The sequence below is a fragment of the Podarcis gaigeae genome (assembly GCF_964106915.1).
Source record: "Podarcis gaigeae genome assembly, chromosome: 6".
In the NCBI taxonomy this organism is placed as follows: domain Eukaryota; kingdom Metazoa; phylum Chordata; class Lepidosauria; order Squamata; family Lacertidae; genus Podarcis; species Podarcis gaigeae.
In genome coordinates this window covers 47,720,877-47,738,495 of record NC_139682.1, presented here as the reverse complement: position 1 = coordinate 47,738,495, position 17,619 = coordinate 47,720,877, and the positions used below count along the sequence as shown (strand labels likewise).

Genomic DNA, 17,619 nt, shown 5'->3' with positions numbered 1-17,619 from the left:
CCCAAGACACAATTCTCTAGCACAAGGTGTGGGTGTGGAACTGAAATGAAGTCACCTGCACAGAACTATGGTTTTATTGTTTAGTAGGTAAGGGGAATGAACCCTACAGTATTTACATTAACAACCCTACCTGTACACTTCAACTATTTTGTTTCCAGGGAAGAGCCAGCATCACAGCAGTCGTTAAAACATTTTGTTCCTCCAAAAGGTGAAACCACCACATTTCCCCCCTCTGATCTCCCCCCTACACCCTGGCTTGCTAAAAGGGAGAAGAGCTAGGCTTCTTAGGGAAAAGTAGAGTTGCCATTCTTTCCTGGTAATGCTTCAGCACCTTCAATAGCTACCTGGCAGGCAGAAATCCAACAGGTGTAGCATTCCCTTCTTCCAGCCTGAAGATACAATAACAGAAAAGAAGTTTGTTGAATTGCTGTCTGTCGTGCAGCAATCCAAGGCACTGGTGCCCTACCAGCAAAAGGAGGCAACTGTATCTGGCTCTGGTTGAGCTCTGCTGAAAATGACCCCATTGGCTATTGCAGAGGAAGGTGGTGGATTGACAAGTCGGCTGCTTTGGAGCTAATATTGACACACTGAGTCCACAAGGAAATGTGCTCAGGTGAGGACGGTGGTGGCTGTGAAGTGAAGGATGTGGTGAGCTGTGCAAAGGAGCAGAGCCAAAGTCTGCAGCAAATGCAACTTCACTGCAGGTGCCAGTTCATTCAGACTCTCGACTCCTATTATATGGTCCATTTAGTGCAGGAACAGGGATGTTGCTGGGCTCCAGCTCCCACCAGCCCCAGCCAGCATGGCCAATGGTAAAGGATGAGGCAGAGTCCAGTGGCATCTGTAGAGTCACTGGTTCCCCATCCCTCCCTGACTGAGTGCCACAGGGTCAGCCGATCTACCTAACCTCCCAGGTGGAAGATCCATGTGGCGGGCTGTGCCTTCTATAGGATGCAGCTTAAGGTGATTAACCAGGAGTAGGCTGCTTCTCCATGCACTTCCCTAGACGTTTCCCGACTTCACATACCTTTTAACTTCTGGTTCAAAGGACTTAGGTGGTGGTATTCTCTCCACCCCCTCTCACCCCCTTGACTCTCTAATTTGTCCCAGCCCTTCCCCTAGGATGGCACAGCAGCAGGCAGATAGTTGCCAGTAAATATAAGAATACACATCAAAAAGATAACAGTAAAAAAAATAAATTAAAATGCAGACACGCCAAACACATAAATTCTATCGATGGGCGAAACTGGTTCTCTGTGGACGGCAGGTTTAAGACTCAAAAAGATTTTGCAAATTGCAGTAATGGAGCAGAAGCTGAGTTCTTGCATGGTGCTTCGTCTAGGAGCTGCTGCCTCCTCAATCTCTGGTGCTTTTAAAGGTTTCATTAACACTTGGTCACAAATGGAGGGACATGCCCTCGCCGCTCCAATTCTGCCCCGTCTTGGACAGAGTAATGGGGCAGAAGACAGTTTGTTCTAGAAGTTAACAGCTGCTTCGAGAGAGCTTGTGCTGAATAATTCTTTCCTCAATACTGCTTTTCAGATCTGTTCAGTTAGCGCTTTCTCCACGTGAGAAAGAGCTTGCATAGGAAGGTACGGTAGACTATTCTGTGCAGGGGGGTTGCAGACTAAAACCTTAGGTTAGAGGTACTGTAGGGATTGGGGTGGGGGGCAGGTTGGAATCTCCCCCCTAGTACAACTCCTATGTCTTTCCTGGTCTCATGGCAAGCGAAAAAGGTAGCAAGTGAAGCTTTTCCTAGCATGCAGCTTCAGTAATAGGAATGGCTGCACCTGCTAGCTAGCTGCTTGTCTTGCAACCTTGAAAGAGAAAATATTTGGCAAATGCTGGCAGGAAGAGATGTGTCCAGCTTTTCCTGTGGGAGGGGGCGGTGTTATGGAAGACATGGTAACAGTAACCGTTGGTCCTCCCTCCAAGCCATAATTCAGCACCACAGAAGGTATTCCTCGACTTCTGCAGATACTTCACTGGAGTCTAGAGATCCGGGACGTTGCTTGCTCTCGCTTGGAGTTAGCAATGCAAAGTCTGAGAGGGTAAGCTCCTCTTGTTGCCTCTCCTAGTCCATTTCTGAATTGGTTCTGATTGTTCCGTGTGTCTAAAGTTGATCAGCACATGCAGCTTTTGTTCTAGATGATTTGGTAGACCAGCAAGGACCAAGGACTGCACCCAGTTCCCTGTGCTCAGAAGCCTCGGTCACCTACGGGAGGAGACAGGAAGTCCAGTGGTTGCTTGATCTGTGTTTAGTGCTGGAATACCCATCAGATAGCATCACACAAGGGGAATTGTGGGTCCTTGCCTTTCTGGACCACCCTTATTTCAATATAGGTCTCCACTTTGCTTTAGATATGAGAATACGTTGTCCCAAGTGGGGCTGGATGTCAAAGACAGCATAGACTTGCAGGTGGGAATTAGTCAGATACTAACTATTGTTTTGGATAGAGAAGTGAGGGAAACACCAGTTTCTCCTTTCACTTAAATGGGCTTACCGGGGACACTAGTGGGAAGCAAGACTCTCTCTGGCTAATCCATGTATTAAAGAGGCTGGAACGGAGCCCCCTTGTCTGCTTAGCATTGTGGGCGGCTGCTGCTAAAGTGCCAGGCTGACATTACACAGGTTCATGAGAATCACATCCATGTTAAAACATTCCAAGAAAAGGATAGGAATTGGCAAGGACAGAGGCCACTAAAAAGGCCTGACGGCAATGGCCAAGATTCCTAGAGGCGACGGACACAGAAGCCTTGGAGTGTGTTTTTTGGAACCATATCCTTTGACAAGCCAGACCATAGCAATGGTCAAGTCTCAATTAACTCCTCATTGTGCAAACCTCGACCAAGTCAGTTCAAGCGCATCGTATCTTGCGCCCCAGCTAATGAGACTTAAGATTGCTACGAATCTAAAGATGTAGCCCCCTAAGGGGCTTTCCATATCTTTTAAATTAGAACATCCTTCAGCAGTGGTCAAATATTTTTTTTTAAAAAACCCACAACATCAAAATAAACAGTGCCTTCACCCCTCTTCCCCCGGCCGCCCTCCCCCTCTTCCCCCAACTCCCTTATCAGAAAAATCTCTCTTCTCCCCCCACCCCCACCCCAAGGAACGTTATAAAAAAGTACTTTCCAAAAGGACCCAGCATGAAAATCCCCATTATGAGCAGGCATCAGGCTTGGCTGAGTGTAGAAAAATGAAGGCTTCTGAGGCAGAAAGGCAGCACCCTGTTGGCATGAGAGCCAGGCGCTATTGAGAGACATCAAGGCAGCATCCCGGCTCCAGCCTGGCAGCACGTGGACCAGGTGCTGATTGGCTGAGAGGAGCAGGGAGGTGGGACTTTTTTCTTTTTGTCATTGTCTACGAAAATAATTGCAGCATGGGCTGACGGCTCAGCAGGCCACACCCACGGCGCTCAGCACCTTGGTGGGCTGCCTCTCAGAGCATCCCCACAGGGCCGAGTCACTGGATTGGCAGGCTGAGCTTGGAGAGGAGTGGCTGTCGCAACCAAAAAACGGTTGAAAAGGATGTTAGCCCTGGTCCAGGATGGAGCATTTCCACGGATGCCGACAGTGGCCCACTGGGGAGGTCCTAAGCCCCTGGTCCCACTGCGCAGTCTGGGGCACTGAGGCTGGCCCAGGGAAGGGGCTAGATCCACAGCAGACCCAGCAAATCTGTCCAGTCCACGGCTGTAGGTAGCATCATGGCGATTCGCGTCCTGCGACAATGGCTCTGGGTTTCTGTAACAATCCAACCACTCTGTTAAAACTGTCAGATCAGGAAAAGCCTTTTATTTTCCTTGAGACGAGGTGGTACTGCGCACCTGCAGGGAGCGCCAGTGTATGTCTACATAGTCCAGGGAAAGCTATTTGGACGATCTTTTCCTTCTCAGTTCTATGGTTGATTGGCATGGCACAACCAAGATCTCGGGCTCCAAACTTTCCTATGTGCCAAATAGCCAGAGACTGACCTGCACATTGTTTTACCGTGCCTTAGTTGCACCTTGGGAGGTGTGCTTAAGCCCATGCTACTGAGTCATAAAAAGCATGATTATGATACACACACACACTGCAGAGCAGGGGAATGAGGGCTCTCTCCTGGTTTTGTTTATATGCAACTGAGGTCTTAGAGCTTCCGAAGGAGTCAGCTTCAATGCAAAGCCTGCCTACTTTCTCCAAGCGGCACGTAGCATAGGTCTCATGCAGGTCCCTCCCGCATGGCCAAGTCTGTCACGCCCTCAGGCTTTAATTCCAAGTTACCATTTGAGGAGGAAGATGCCATCTACATTTGCCTCGCATGCTAAAACCTACGGTTTTCAGTGCCCCCTGGCGGCAGCCATCTTCAAGTGCACAGGCTCCTAGCTCATCCCCATTGTCAGATATGCAAGCATCTTCACAGGTAATGCATTTCCAAGAAGCCTGGGCACGTGGTTACTGCTGAGGCTCCCCCAGCCCAATTCTGATAGATAAGAAAGAGAGAAAAATATTCCAGACACACAGCAGTTCCAGACTGGGCAACAAAGCATGAAAATCCCTGAAGACGTGGAGGTGGTTGAGTTTGTGTTTCTTGTTTGTCTGTTTTCACAATGATCCAAAGTGCATCGGTTCAAGTAGGTCCGCCTTCTGGGACCTGCTGTTCCCCCCCTCCCAGGTGCCGGGGCGGCAGCTCGGTTTTCATTTGGCACTAGGTATGGTGGGTCCGGCTCTCTGGGCCGGGCTGGGCTGAAGGAGACAACATTCCTCGCTGCGGTTTGAGAGCAATCCTGGCTCCCGGACTGGCCAAAGCACAAGGGAAACAGAGCCTGGTGCAGGCGTTGGCGTCAGATTGAGGTTTCATCGCTCCTGCTCAGTGATCAAACACAAAGCGAGACGGGGGACGGGGGACGGGGTGGAAACACAAACACATGAGCATGGTCGTGAGCAGGTTTGAGCAAAGCACCCCCCCTGGGGCTCGCGTGTTAATGGAGGAAATTAAAAAACAGAAATCTGGGCGAGATTGAAGCGAGAGGGGAGAGAACGAGAGAAAGACAGAGAAGGGAGGAGAGGCTGGGTTAGTGCCAGAGAGCTGAGGAAGAAGTTAGAATAGGACAGCATTCCCCCCCCCCCCCATCCACCCAGCCCTGTCCAGGGTCAGAATGGCTCCTAGCCCAACCCACTTGCTCAAGTCAGGATCTGCAAGGCAGGTTTGTGCCCAGTCTCTGAGCATCTTACAAGAACACAGGACATGGCATTTGAGAGTATCAGAGCCCATTGCCCAGAGGAAAGGATGCCTCATCTCAGGTGGTCCGAGCGACTATAGCTTCTAGCCTCAGCCCCAGGATGCTATCTTCTCCCAATATCCCACTGGGCAAACTGGTTCCCATGCTCCCCACACATTCCAATAAATCTCCCCCCTCCCAGCCTACAAGGGGCGGCTGACACAGCCTGTTTTTTAAGGCTGCCTTGACACCTTTTCCAAATTGGGATGTGGGGCATGGGGTGGCTCCTGAAGAAACAGGTACACTCCTGGCCATGTGCCAGGTTAGGATCTAGCCCGAGAGTGGAAAAGGCAAAGGAAATAGAAGTAGAGATTCTTAGCAAGCCCGTGTGAAAATAAGGTCCAGTGGAACGGCAAGAACGTTTAGCGAAAGCTACAAAGGATCTAAGGAGCTACAAGGCAGCAGACAGGGAGACGTTTTGAGAGACGCACAGCCTGGGGACAGGTGAGACACAGCGGAGTCGCAGCCCGGAGGATCCGATGCACCAGGCATGGTGTGGGCGAGGGGGCTCCACAGAGGCGGCGGGCTCAGGCGAGTGGGCTGTGGAGGGCATCGCCCCCCAGGGAGAAGGCTCAGCCATACTCACTCGGAGCCCGAAGAGTCCTCATCCACTGTGCCAGTCTTTATGCTCATGGTGATGGGCGTAAGGCCATTGAGCTGCTCCTGTAGCGTCTGGCGGGGGCGCGGGGGCCCTCCCCCACGGCTGCCGTCGCTCCCCGAAGAGCCGTGCGATGACACCATCCCTGAGCGGCAGCTGGAGAGTTTGTTGTGGATCCGCTGGATGCTGTTCTTCTCACTGATGGGCGGCAAGCACTTCTTCTTGAGGATGCCTGAGGGGGGCACAAGGTTCTGGGGTCAAGGGAAATGTCCTCACCAGGTAGCAAGGTTGCCAATATGGAACGGGGAATTGGCCAATCCTGGCTTTCTGGAGCCGGGTACGGGCAATGGAGGGGCGGGGAATCGATGTTGCGGGAGAACATCAATGGCCACATCAACGGGGGCTGGTGAAACTTGGAGTTGTAGAATCACAGAATTGAAGGGATCCCAAGGGGCATCTAGTCCAACCCCCTGCAATGCAGGAATCTCAGCACGTGGTCCCCCATCCAATTTGAAACCAGACCAGACGCTGCTTAGCTTTGCAAATGTGCTAGCAGTTTTATTGCTGCACCATTAGCTGTCAAGCAATATCTGGAGGGCCACAGGTTCCACAGTCCTGGCATGAGGGTTCAGTATGCTCAGCACTCCAGACACAGGATCCCTATTCTGCACCACATAAAAAAGTGCTTCTGCCACCCACATTTATGATGTCAATCAAGAAAAAGTGTGTGAGCAGCTTCCAGTCACGCCAAGGGGCAAGGAGCTATGCAGTGTACTGACCACACCCTGAGCCCCACAAATCATATTCACCCCCATGAAATTTCACCAGGTAACTAACTGCTTTGAATCCTGTTTCTGAGCTGAGGCTTTAGGATGCTGAATTCTGCAACTGATATGATGAATAGGACTGGGATTCCAGGACGCAATTCTGCAAGGTACCTCAGATGGAGGGGGTCCCTTCTAAGATTTCATGGGTGAGCAGGTGAGTGGGCGTTGGGGTATCCCACAGTCAAACCTTACCTTTCTGGGGCTGGGCTGTGGGGTGAGGCAGCGAGGCCAAGATGCCGTCCCTGGTCTGTGTCTCTCCATTCTCTCTGGGCATCTCCTCTGTGGGCCCCAGCCGGTCGTTCTTTCCCATGGGCTCCACGCGCAGCTTCTCTGAGCCAACATGCCCATCGCTCTCGCTAGCAGTGGTCACAAAGTCACCTGGCCAGTAAGGTTTCCCAGGGCCAGCGAGGTTGTCCACTGGGGGAAAGAGAGAAAATAAACCTAGGTTTGAACACAAGGTCTGCAAATTCTGACCCCATCCCACCAGTCCACAGGTAGGAGGGCTCAGATATCCCTGGAGCTGCCAGAAGCTGTGTTTTAAATCTGCTTTCCCCCCCAATAGTTTCTATTGTTTTTATGTTGTAGAGAACCCAAAGAGCTTATGGTTGGCAGGTGGGTCAGGGTCTATATAAATGAATAAAATAAATAAATAATGATAATAAGCCATCCCCAGCATTACCCTTTGGAGTGCTGTGTGCTGGCAGCTTCTCATTGTTGGGACACAGCAAGTTTTCCCAGCAGGGCTCCCTAGGAAATTCTTCATCCTCCTCACTGTCAGAAGAATGGGTGGAAGCGTACGAGCCACTCTGGTCATCCTCCAGGGAGAGGTCGCTGTCTGAGTCAGTGTCACGCTCTGTGTCCAAAGGAGGAGGGTGGTTAGAGAGAGAGTGTTCATCACTGTAGCTAGGCAGAGGGGGCTTTCAGTCTAAGAACCATCCCTGTTGCATCCAGTCTTCTCCCAGCTGGTGCCACACACAAACACCTGGTATCCCTAAGTCAAGTTGGTTTTAATCTCAAATTTGCAATGGTGAATTGGAGCAGTCCTTACGAACCAAATCAGCTGATTTTTGACATGTGTGGAAGCAATTCTTTTGTGCAATCACTTCCCTGCAGGCTCAGTTCACAGTGACCTACATTTATTATGCTTCCATCGAAGCGACATTCTGGTGACAGTATAAACGAGGAGTTTCGAGCTGTGCATGTACGTGGCATTCCTCTTGGCAATCACACAACCGCTTCAGCAAGTGCCTGTCTTAGCTCAGAATCTATTCCTCTCTCCTAGTCTATGCCAGTTTGATTGTGTGAAATGGCTCTGATAAATATCTGGATAATTTTCTAGGAACAAAAACAAATTCTAGTGGTGTCTGTGTTTTCGGAGTCCAAACTACATGCAATGCAGGAGATCTGTAAATGGATCACATGACTTTTTAATAAACCATCAAAAAGGCACAAAATTTGAAATCAGCAGAACTAGGAGAGCTGGTTTTAACCTCTCCCTCCTATGCCACCCCTCCCCCAAGTTCTTATCAGCATCCAGGAGAAAGTGGGGGGGGGGTCAGAGAAACAGTGTGAACAGAAAGGGTTAAGCACTCCCTTCCACAACACTGCTATAATCACCAAAGCATGAGCTTCTTGTGCCTGTTTTAAAAGTAAAAACAGCCACCACCATTACTTCTACAGAAACTAAACAATATTGGACATCCAAGTGATGTGTGACTTGATGTAAAGGGTCTAAACACATGCATCTTGGATCGTCCAATGTTGTTTAGTCCAGGGACCACCAAGCATGAGAAATGAAGCTCACTGTCTTGTACCTGTTTGTCTTTGATCATGTTATCATTGCTCAAATTCTGTCCCTCGCAATTTGCCTTTCATTAAATTTGTTTTATCTCAGCCCAGTATAGCGATTTATGGAAACAACACTATTGTGTTCAGTCCTCCTGAAAATGGCATGATCACCTCTTACATAACAGATATAATTATATTCCTACATTTTTCACTATTTACAGAGTACTGTGACTATTACCAATTGTCCATTATTAAGTAGCCAACTTCCCCAGTCAGTTTTAGTTTAAAAGCCTTATTGGAAACAAAACATTTAAAATCTTTGTCTATCCATGAATGACACAGATCCTCAGCAAGATATCCACACTGTTAAAAAAGCACTGAGACACAACAATTCCAGTCATCTCCCTCACCCTCCCTTCCCCTTCATCTTGAAAATATCCTGTGACATTAAGAACTGTATCACAGCACATGCCATAGTTTTAAAGGCTATTTTTGAATACAGATTCATACAGTTCTGCAGTTTTGCTTAGAAGTTGCCCAGTTCTCATCTCCTTACCGTTGCTCGGATCCTTAGCTTCCAGGAAAAGTGAACTGGGATCTGGAGGCCCAATGTGCACCTGGCTGTTGTTCAAGCCAGATTCCTCCCTGTAAGGATAATGCAGGAGAGATTATAGCTGCTCGGAGCTCCTAGAGTGCAGAGGGGCAAGCCTTATGCCAGGCAGGAAAGTTGTTATAAATTCTCTGTACACCATGTTCCTGTGAGTGTTGAGCATATTCACCTTGAGGGCAAGAACGACTTGCATCATCAACATTATAAAAAAGCAAAAGGCCCTTGAGACATGCCTTTGCTCATGTCAGTGACAAGCGGTTCAGAAAAGGAGTTCTCAAGTGGCTGCCCCTTATTCTGACTTCAGCAATCCAGAAGGAACACTATTTGCTCTGTTCTCCCCTGAGTGATCAACATCAAGAAACAGCCTCAAACTAAAATCCTTAGTACAACAAAAAGAGAGACAGAGAGGCAAGCCTCAAAAGAGCAAGGAAGAGGCAAGCCTCTGCAGAAACTCTCCTTGAGGTCATAAGAATTCAGTTTAGTGAGTAGTTCTAGGAAGGTAACATCTCACGAACTGTTGCTCTGAAATGGCAACAGGCATACTACCTACCGCCTCTGCCCAATATTAATTCTCCCCCCGCCCCATTTTCACATATCCATTGTGCAATGAAGGGCCCTGGAACTGGAATTACCTGAGCACAAAAGGGATGTAGCTGTGCTGACTCTTGCCAGAGCGGACAGTGCTGTGCAAGGAACCAGTGGAGTCTCCAAAGGGCGTGTGGTACAGCTGCCCATCAACATAGGTGTTGTTGCAGTTATAAGCCTGGTGAGAGAACACTGTGATCAGAGGAGAGAAAATCCTAAGAGCAGCAGAGAGGCAGGAACTGCCTCCCCTTGTATACATCTCCTTTCTTCTCAGCAAATGCATTCCAGAGCTGGGAGTCTTTTCCCCCACCTGTGCTGCCCCTATCATTAGGCAGAGTGAGGTGGCCACCGCAGGCAGCTGAAAGGCCAGCACATTGTTGCTTTTGAATAGTATGCTTGCTGCCAGGAAAGGGAAGAGGCCCATGTGAGGATTTCTGCTTCAGGTGTCAGCTCTTAAAAGGGCCAACCCTTAAAACTGTGAAGACAGGGATGAAAGGGTATAGGTGATGCCTGGTGAAAACCTCAGAAGTCTGTGGACCGGAGGTTGCGTACAATTTCCAGTGGCAGTGCCGTATATCACTCACACTTCTTCTACATGGCTAGCAATAGCAGAATAAATCTGACAAAGCAAGCAAATACCTTCACATTTGCTTAATTGCATTGATTCATGTAGGTTGCCAAATCCAGCTTCTTTTCTTGGCATAGAATTGGAATCTGATTCACTTTTTCTTTTAATAACAGAACATACAACTAGCATGGCTGCATTTGCCTGGTATGATAAACTGTGGTTTGATCATGATAGGAATAATAAGCCTAGTGCCCTCCCACCCTGGGCCTATGCATTCTGCCCTCTCCTTCTTCAGTACAGCCACAATGAGGAATGACAAAGTGTTTACTTCTGTAGTTTGTGGCTTCTTCCAAACCCAACAAACCGGCTATCTTAACTTTGGTTTGTTTAAAACAAATCAGCCACAAACCATGAACTAAGATTAGTCAAAATTTAGGGTTAGTCAATGATTAATTCAAACTGTAAATGAAAGCTTCAAATTTGCTCCTTGTGGATGTACTAGAGGAGAAGAGGGGATAAGTGTGTAAGCCTGAGGTTTGCCTAGGAATCCTCCCATCAAGCTAAACCACAGTTTATTATGATGTCCAAATGCATGCTATAGAACACTGCTTGGTCATACATACTGGTTTTCACTGTTCCTTGCTTAAACGGCTACTGGGTTGCCACTTCCTCAAACACTCACCGCTGTCAAGGTAGATTTGGTGGTGAATGTGGGGTCTGTGCCATGCTTCTTGCCACAACTAGATTTGAGAGCCTTCCTCACTTCTTTGCACAAGAGGACACAGAGGATGAAGATTAAGGGCCCCTGTGGAAGAAACCAAACAGATCACAAGTCTTGACTGTCTTATCCTGGAATATCCCAGCCTGCATTCAGGCAAACATCAACTGCATCAAGGGGAAGCCCGTCACTTATTCCCACCTTCCATCCCAAATGGCATCGCTGTTCTCTTCCCACCTGTTTCTTCTGACTCACAAAAGCAAAGAGTAGCACTTTCCTTCAAAAACATGCTCAAAAGCATGATATCCAAAGTTTGCACTGGACGCCACAAAATCCAGTCAGGGTTGACTGATCTTGGGGGATTTCCCACCAGCTCCTCCCCACCCCCCGAGCCTCTGCCTGGTGCCCACCATACCTGGAGGCAGTTGAAGCCAGCAAAGAGGTAGTGGAAAAGGATGGCATCGCTGTTGACAGACAGCAGGGCCAGCAGCCAGGTGATGCTGATCAGCAGCAGGGAGACGAAGCCTGAGCGCAGGCCGGAGCTGCAATGAAGAAGGAGCACAGTCAGTGGGGTCTCTCCCACACAGCCCCCATGGGACTATGTCCACGGGCACATGCCATCCCTGGTCCCCAGCAACATGCTCTTCACAGGGATACCATGTGCCAAAAGCTGTGGGGCACTCTTGGCTTTGCCATATCAGTTCTAGGCTTTATGGAGAAGGATTAGGTAGTGCTCTCAAAAATGCTGGAAGTATCAAGGCTGGGTTGGGTGTGACAGTGGGTGGCCGTCAACAAGGGGGGAAATGACTTGGCCAGAGTTCTGTAGGAAGTGAAAGGGCGGCACAAAGTGCTGTATGCAGAGGATGAGGAAGGGGGAACAGGATTTTGCAGCTGGGAGAAAGCAGTGTGGCGAAGGCAGCAGCGGACATGGCACAGCCCTGGAAAAAAAGCACATGGCAGCAGAAGCAGCAGAGATGACCAAGCAATGGAATCAAGTGGCAAGGCAGTGCAGGAGACACACAGGAAGATGGCGATGTGCCTTTAGTGTGGTGGAGCAAGAGCAATGCTAAGACTCACACTGTCCCCTTCTTTTCAAAACCCTGTTGCTGAGCAGCACAAGTGGCCTTGGTGGCCAGAATGTAGAGGAAGACACTCATCTGTGAGGAGAGAGAGGGGAAAAGTTAGCACCAGCTCTCTTTCCAGCCAATCCAAGGTCCTCCCTCAAACCCGAACTATTCCCATGCCATTGGAATCAGGATCAACTCCATTTCTTTAGAATGCTCTGGGCTTCCCCGTCTTGCAAAGATTAGCTCTCTCCCTGTATGACGGTGCTGGGGGTGGGGTGGGGGGAACCTGGAAGCCCCTGCCACAATGGGGAGGGGGGAGCTGTGATTGAGGAAGTTGCTTCTTTCTAGTTCCACTGCTGCAGGTGATACAACGGGATGCTTTTCTTTCCCAAGCATCTCCCAGATATCTCCAATGGGGAAAGAGAATGATAGAACTAGACAGCCTCTCTACCAATGGCTGGTGCAAAACTAAGCACAGAATGGAGGATCTGGATCCCACCTCCTCCAGCTCCTCTTTTTCTCTATTTACAGGAGGGGTGGGGAACGGTATGTGGCTGGCAAGCCAGACATTGACAGCTGAGCACCGTCCACCTGTCAATCACCTGCTGTTACGAAGCTAGACAGCAAAGGAAGTGCCCTTCCCAAACAGAGTTTGAAGCAGGTACTGCTGGTCAGCTGATTGGAGGTGCCTGCAAAACTTAGCTATGGGCAGGGATCAGCTGGGAGCCCCTGAGTGGAACCAATCCCAGTGGGGGCTTGCATTCAATTCCACATTTACAAAGCACCAAATGCAAGCTGGTCAAGGAGCAACCAGGAACACACTCAAAACCATTCCTGTGCAGCCAGGTCTATAACTGCCCCCACATTTGACGCCACATCTGATATTGGGTGTGGGGCATTGGGTGGAAGAGGCTTGGGAAAAGTGGGCCAATTTACAACCCTCCTAAATTAGCCAAGTTAGGGTCCACAGGTTCTGCAACGGTGATTTAGTGCTTTTCCCAGAGCATCAAAATGGTCCTATACTTGCCCCCATAAAGTCAGGCAACTTCTCTTTGATGGTATATTTACATTTGCTTTTCCCTCCACCAGCCCCTTGTATCTCTACTCACTGCAACAGCAAAAACAATGGGTCCAGCGAAGCTCCAAATCAGTGTATCATAGATGGAGAGCCAGCAGAAGTCTGGGTTCCCATAGCCTTCAGGGTCCAGGCCCACAGCAAGTCCTAAGCAAGGATGCCATGCAGAACCATCAGAAGAGTAAGAGGAAGCATTTAATCACAGTCAGATAAGTAGCTCACAGCCAAAATAGCAGGAACTAGAACTCAAATGCACCAATACAGCTAGGTCTGCAGCCAGTCCATCTCAGCCTTATCCTTGTTTTAGGCCAGGCTTCTCTGGCTATGATCTGGCCTCAGGTGCTCACCGCAGAGCAGGCAGGGCAGAGCCACTTACCCCCACCTCCTGCTTTCCAAACTAAGGCTTCACAAAGGGATGCTGAGGCCTCGGAGTGGTCAGGATGGCCCTGAGCTAGGAGGTGTTGTGTATTCACCTGTAATGAATGCTGGCACGCCCCATCCAACCATGTAGTAGAAGCGCATGGGGCCGTAGTTGATATCGCGCACCTCGCTCAGCATGCGGTAGATGTGCAATGCTTCCAGCAGCGCCCAGGCAAAGGTACACATGTACAAGAAGTGCAGCAGGATGGCAATGACTGTGCAGGCAAACTGGCAAGGGAAGAGAGAAGGGGAAGCGGTTAGGCAACACCAAATTGGCACCAGTAGCCATTAGCAATGGGCTCCCCACCCACGATGGAGACCACGTTGGTGCCTCCACCTATGGCAGTGACCGGAACCATGGCTCTGGCCTATTGAGCTGAGCTTCTTCTTGCCCCCACAGCTTCCCACCCCACCCCAGGAGCTCACTGGCAGGTCAGCCTGATTGATGCCCAGCAGGAAGATGAGCTCAGAGAGGAACAGGGCCACCACAAGGTTCTTGCGAATGCTTTGCTGGTTGGATCGCAGGGACCGCAGGCCAGCCAGGAAGAGGAACGTGAGCAAGAGGCTGCCCAGCGTCACAGCAATGGAGGCGTAGGTTATGGTCTTCAGGGGCAGGATCTCACCATTCTGGGGGGGGGGGAGAGAGAGAGGGAGGGGTATCAATGGACACGTAAGAAAGATGATTTAGCAATGATATCATGTTCTACCACCCTTGTGAGGCAGGAGCCTTATCCCCATCACAATCCCACCCCTCTCCCTTCAGGTCATCTCCTGGAGATGAGTCCATGACTGTCTCTCTCACCTCTCTGCGAGAAATGTCCATCAGCACAGCAAAGCTGGTCATGTGGTTACACTGGCAGCTGACATGGGTCTCGTTCCTGAAGACAACCTCACAGCCTTTGGCTGACCAGCCACCAGTCCCACTGACCCTGGGAAAACAGCAAAGTCAAGGTCAAGCTGCCAGCCTTAGGGTGTCACTGAGTGCCTCTCCCTCAACCCCCACCCCCCAGCCCGACATCCTTCATCACCCAGGCCTTGTTGTCTGGGCAGTGGGACTCACAGAATGGAGTGGTTCCAGAAGACGCAGATAGGTTTGGTCCGCTCCTCAGTTTCCAGCAGCCGGAACTGCACCGTGATGGGCTTCTCAAGCGCCCGCTGCATCAGGGCATCGTTGTCATGGATGCTGATGCTCACCACTGGGGTGTTAATGATGGGCCGCTTGGGGACTCTGTGAGGACACATGGCACACATTGAACCACATCCCCGTTTCCTACATGGGCCTGTGAAGTGGCCCATCCCACTGCTTCCTGACAACTGCTAGCACCACACACTAATACACAATAACAACAAAAACAGTGTGAGAGCCCTGCTCCCTATTTAAACCACTAGCACTGGAAATCATCTGCATGGTCAGAGGTGAGAGACATTTATCATACTGATGGTCGCATTCTCATCCAGACAACCTTCTGGGGGCCAGAGAGAGAGAGAAATCACATAAATCCATCTCCCCTCCAACCATGCAATTAAGAGGCATTATCAGAGTTCAGTGACACATTCCCGTCAGGCAAAAATACTCAAAGAGAGTGTGATGCAGGGCCAGTGAGGGCATCTGGCCTAGCAAGAGTGGGAATGGCTGAGGAGAAGGTGTGCCCTGAAGAGAGTGCCAAGGGCTGAAGAGAGAGGCCTGGAGGGCCACATTTGACCCCTGGGACTGAGGTTTCCCACCTTCGTGCTTAGTTGGCAGGGGACCAGGAAGCCATAAAGAAGCTGATGAGGCTTTGACAACAGAGAATGGAGCCCAAATCCTCCAGCATATGGAAGGGTGGGGTGAGAATGACATGAACGGACCCCTTTGAGGTCTCTGAACTGGCCTCCCCTAAGTATGGGCATTGTGTATAATATCCGGTATCTGAGATACCCTCTGCTTCTGAGTATGTGTGTATATTTGGGGTGGGGGCAGGTATATGTTACCTCAGGCTCCGTTTATCTGTGTCATACTGCTCTGGAAGCAGACCAGCCAGTGTGCGATAGATGATCACACTGGCAATGGCCTGTCCCTCGTTCAGATCTGGGTGCCTCTTCTGTCTTGTCATCAGGGCAGGTTCTTCTTCCTCACCAGGGAGATGCTTGGCATTGGCCATAGAAGGTTCTGGAAAGTGAGCATGAGACATTGAGTGAGATATTAACTTTGCCTCAGAAGCAGGCCAAGTCAGGCTGGATCCTCTATATTTTATTTCCAGAATTTATAGACTGCTTTTCTGCACAAAATCACCCAAAGCAGAGCTCTAGTTATTTTATCTTGAGGGGAATCTTCCATGGAATTACTGGACTCACCACCGCCTGTCGAAAAGGGGTGTCCTGTTAAAGAAAGCCCTATAAATGGCCCACTGTCCCCAACCCTTTCTAGAAAGCCAAGAAATGTTTGTTCCCAAGCCTATAACTTACGTTTGCTCTCTGGAGCTTTGAAGACACTTTCAGGCAGGATGACGGTAGTCTCTAGGTCTGCAGGTTTCTCACCTCGGAGGGCCTCATAGTGAGGCAGCTTGGCACCAGCAAAGTTCATTTTCTCCAGCCTCACTACAGAAATAACTGGCCAAAAAAATGCAAAAGCATCTTATCATTAGGCAAGCCAGCTGAATGTCAATTTGCAGCTTAGGCTGGAGATGCAGGCATGTTCCTTCCTTCCAACCCCAAATTTATGACTACTGACCTATTACTCCCAATATTTCCCATGATCCCCAACAGATTTCCCCATGAGTACCAACTCTAGACTTTGGGCCAAAAAAATCATAAGATTTCAAACCATAAGACAAGAGGTAAAGCACATAATCAGAGTGTCTGTTCATAGTAACAGTGGTTAACAACATGGCTCTCTCTGAAACCACCTCACATGTTAAATGAATGTATAAGGGAGCTAGGAGGCCAAGCTGTGTAGCTGGCAGCTGGAACAGGTGGAGATTAGAGCTGTTATAGTTATGTTGTTTTACTTACTGTGACCTCATTTTGAATTAATGTTTACAAAAATCTGTTTGGCTCAAAGTCTGTTGCCTATTTGCATTGTTGTTAGGGTCGCAATATTTAGTTGATTCACTGATTAGGTGACTTGATTAAAAAAACAAAAAAGGTATCCTTTATTCACCAGGAAACATCTTAAAAATAATAATAATGATCGGCTTTTTCAATAGAAGAATGCACAGAAATGGCGACAAGCAAGTATCTTCTTACAAGAGAGATAGGGAGCTTGTGGCCTTTCTGCTGGTGATGGACAGCAACAACTCATCCGCCCCAAACAGCATGCCCAATGGTGTGAGTTGTTGGTCAATGGCGCCTAGAGGGGTACAGGTGCTACATCTCTGTCTTAAAGTAAGCATTCCCTCTCTCACACAGAGGGAAATGCCTCTTCTAAAAGTGTGCCTGCCACATGCAAACATAATCACAAGTACTGTACAATTATTCAGTAGCACTTCCTTATTCACCTGCAAATGTATGCATACTTAACTCATCTGAAATGCATACAATTAGTCGATTCACAAAGATTCCTTTCATTGGGAAACAGCCCTAATGGCCATTATGCTCTCACCGATGTTGGGTGTGATTATGGTGAAGGGGTTCAGGTACGTCTTGCGCATGTTCTGGGCCAGAGTGCTGGCGTAATCTTCAAAATTCTTGAGCAGCTGTGCCGTGCCACCCTCTGACTGCTGGATCAGCTCCCAGTGGCGCTTGTTGCCATTGTCCAGCAGGGTGCTTCCCACCTTAAGCAGGTTCTGCAGGGCCAAAGGAAAGCACAATGAGAGCTGCAAAAGTGGCGTGTAGTTCCTTCTGTGGGCAGGACGGAGGATTGACCGTGGCCAAGCAGCTGCAAGAGCACCATCACAGGACAGCTTGCCCATTCCTGGGATTCCCATGCCAAGGGACAAGCAGCTGTCTTGGTGCTCACAATGTTTGTGGCCTTTGAGAGCCTAGTGGAACCAAGAAAGTGATCTTCACCTGCAGTGGCAGCTGATGCCCACCGGGACTGGTAGGGCATAAAACAGGAAAGTCAACACTCAGTGAAGCCAGAAGCTAATGACAGACAGAGCCAATGATTCCAGCTTTGTCCTCA

The 17,619-nt window shown here is 49.4% G+C and overlaps 1 protein-coding gene across 4 annotated transcripts in view; it reads right to left on the bottom strand.

The window, feature by feature from the left end:
- Positions 1–58: 58 nt before the first annotated feature.
- CELSR2 (cadherin EGF LAG seven-pass G-type receptor 2) overlaps positions 59–17,619 on the bottom strand; it is a 110,645-nt gene continuing 93,084 nt past the window's right edge. Inside the window, exons 19-35 of one of the 4 annotated variants that reach the window (XM_083745162.1) lie at positions 17,098–17,281; positions 15,963–16,106; positions 15,489–15,666; positions 14,578–14,745; positions 14,320–14,446; positions 13,944–14,144; positions 13,571–13,745; positions 13,132–13,244; positions 12,033–12,112; positions 11,371–11,497; positions 10,920–11,042; positions 9,717–9,847; positions 9,031–9,119; positions 7,366–7,539; positions 6,879–7,103; positions 5,848–6,091; positions 59–4,989 (exon numbers count right to left, since the gene is read on the bottom strand). In XM_083745162.1, coding sequence (XP_083601288.1) covers positions 4,962–4,989; positions 5,848–6,091; positions 6,879–7,103; positions 7,366–7,539; positions 9,031–9,119; positions 9,717–9,847; positions 10,920–11,042; positions 11,371–11,497; positions 12,033–12,112; positions 13,132–13,244; positions 13,571–13,745; positions 13,944–14,144; positions 14,320–14,446; positions 14,578–14,745; positions 15,489–15,666; positions 15,963–16,106; positions 17,098–17,281 — 2,511 coding nt within the window. In that variant the 3' untranslated portion in view covers positions 59–4,961. The remainder of the gene's footprint in view (positions 4,990–5,847; positions 6,092–6,878; positions 7,104–7,365; positions 7,540–9,030; positions 9,120–9,716; positions 9,848–10,919; positions 11,043–11,370; positions 11,498–12,032; positions 12,113–13,131; positions 13,245–13,570; positions 13,746–13,943; positions 14,145–14,319; positions 14,447–14,577; positions 14,746–15,488; positions 15,667–15,962; positions 16,107–17,097; positions 17,282–17,619) is intronic. The other 3 variants (XM_083745164.1, XM_083745163.1, XM_083745165.1) reach the window with 3 other exon arrangements.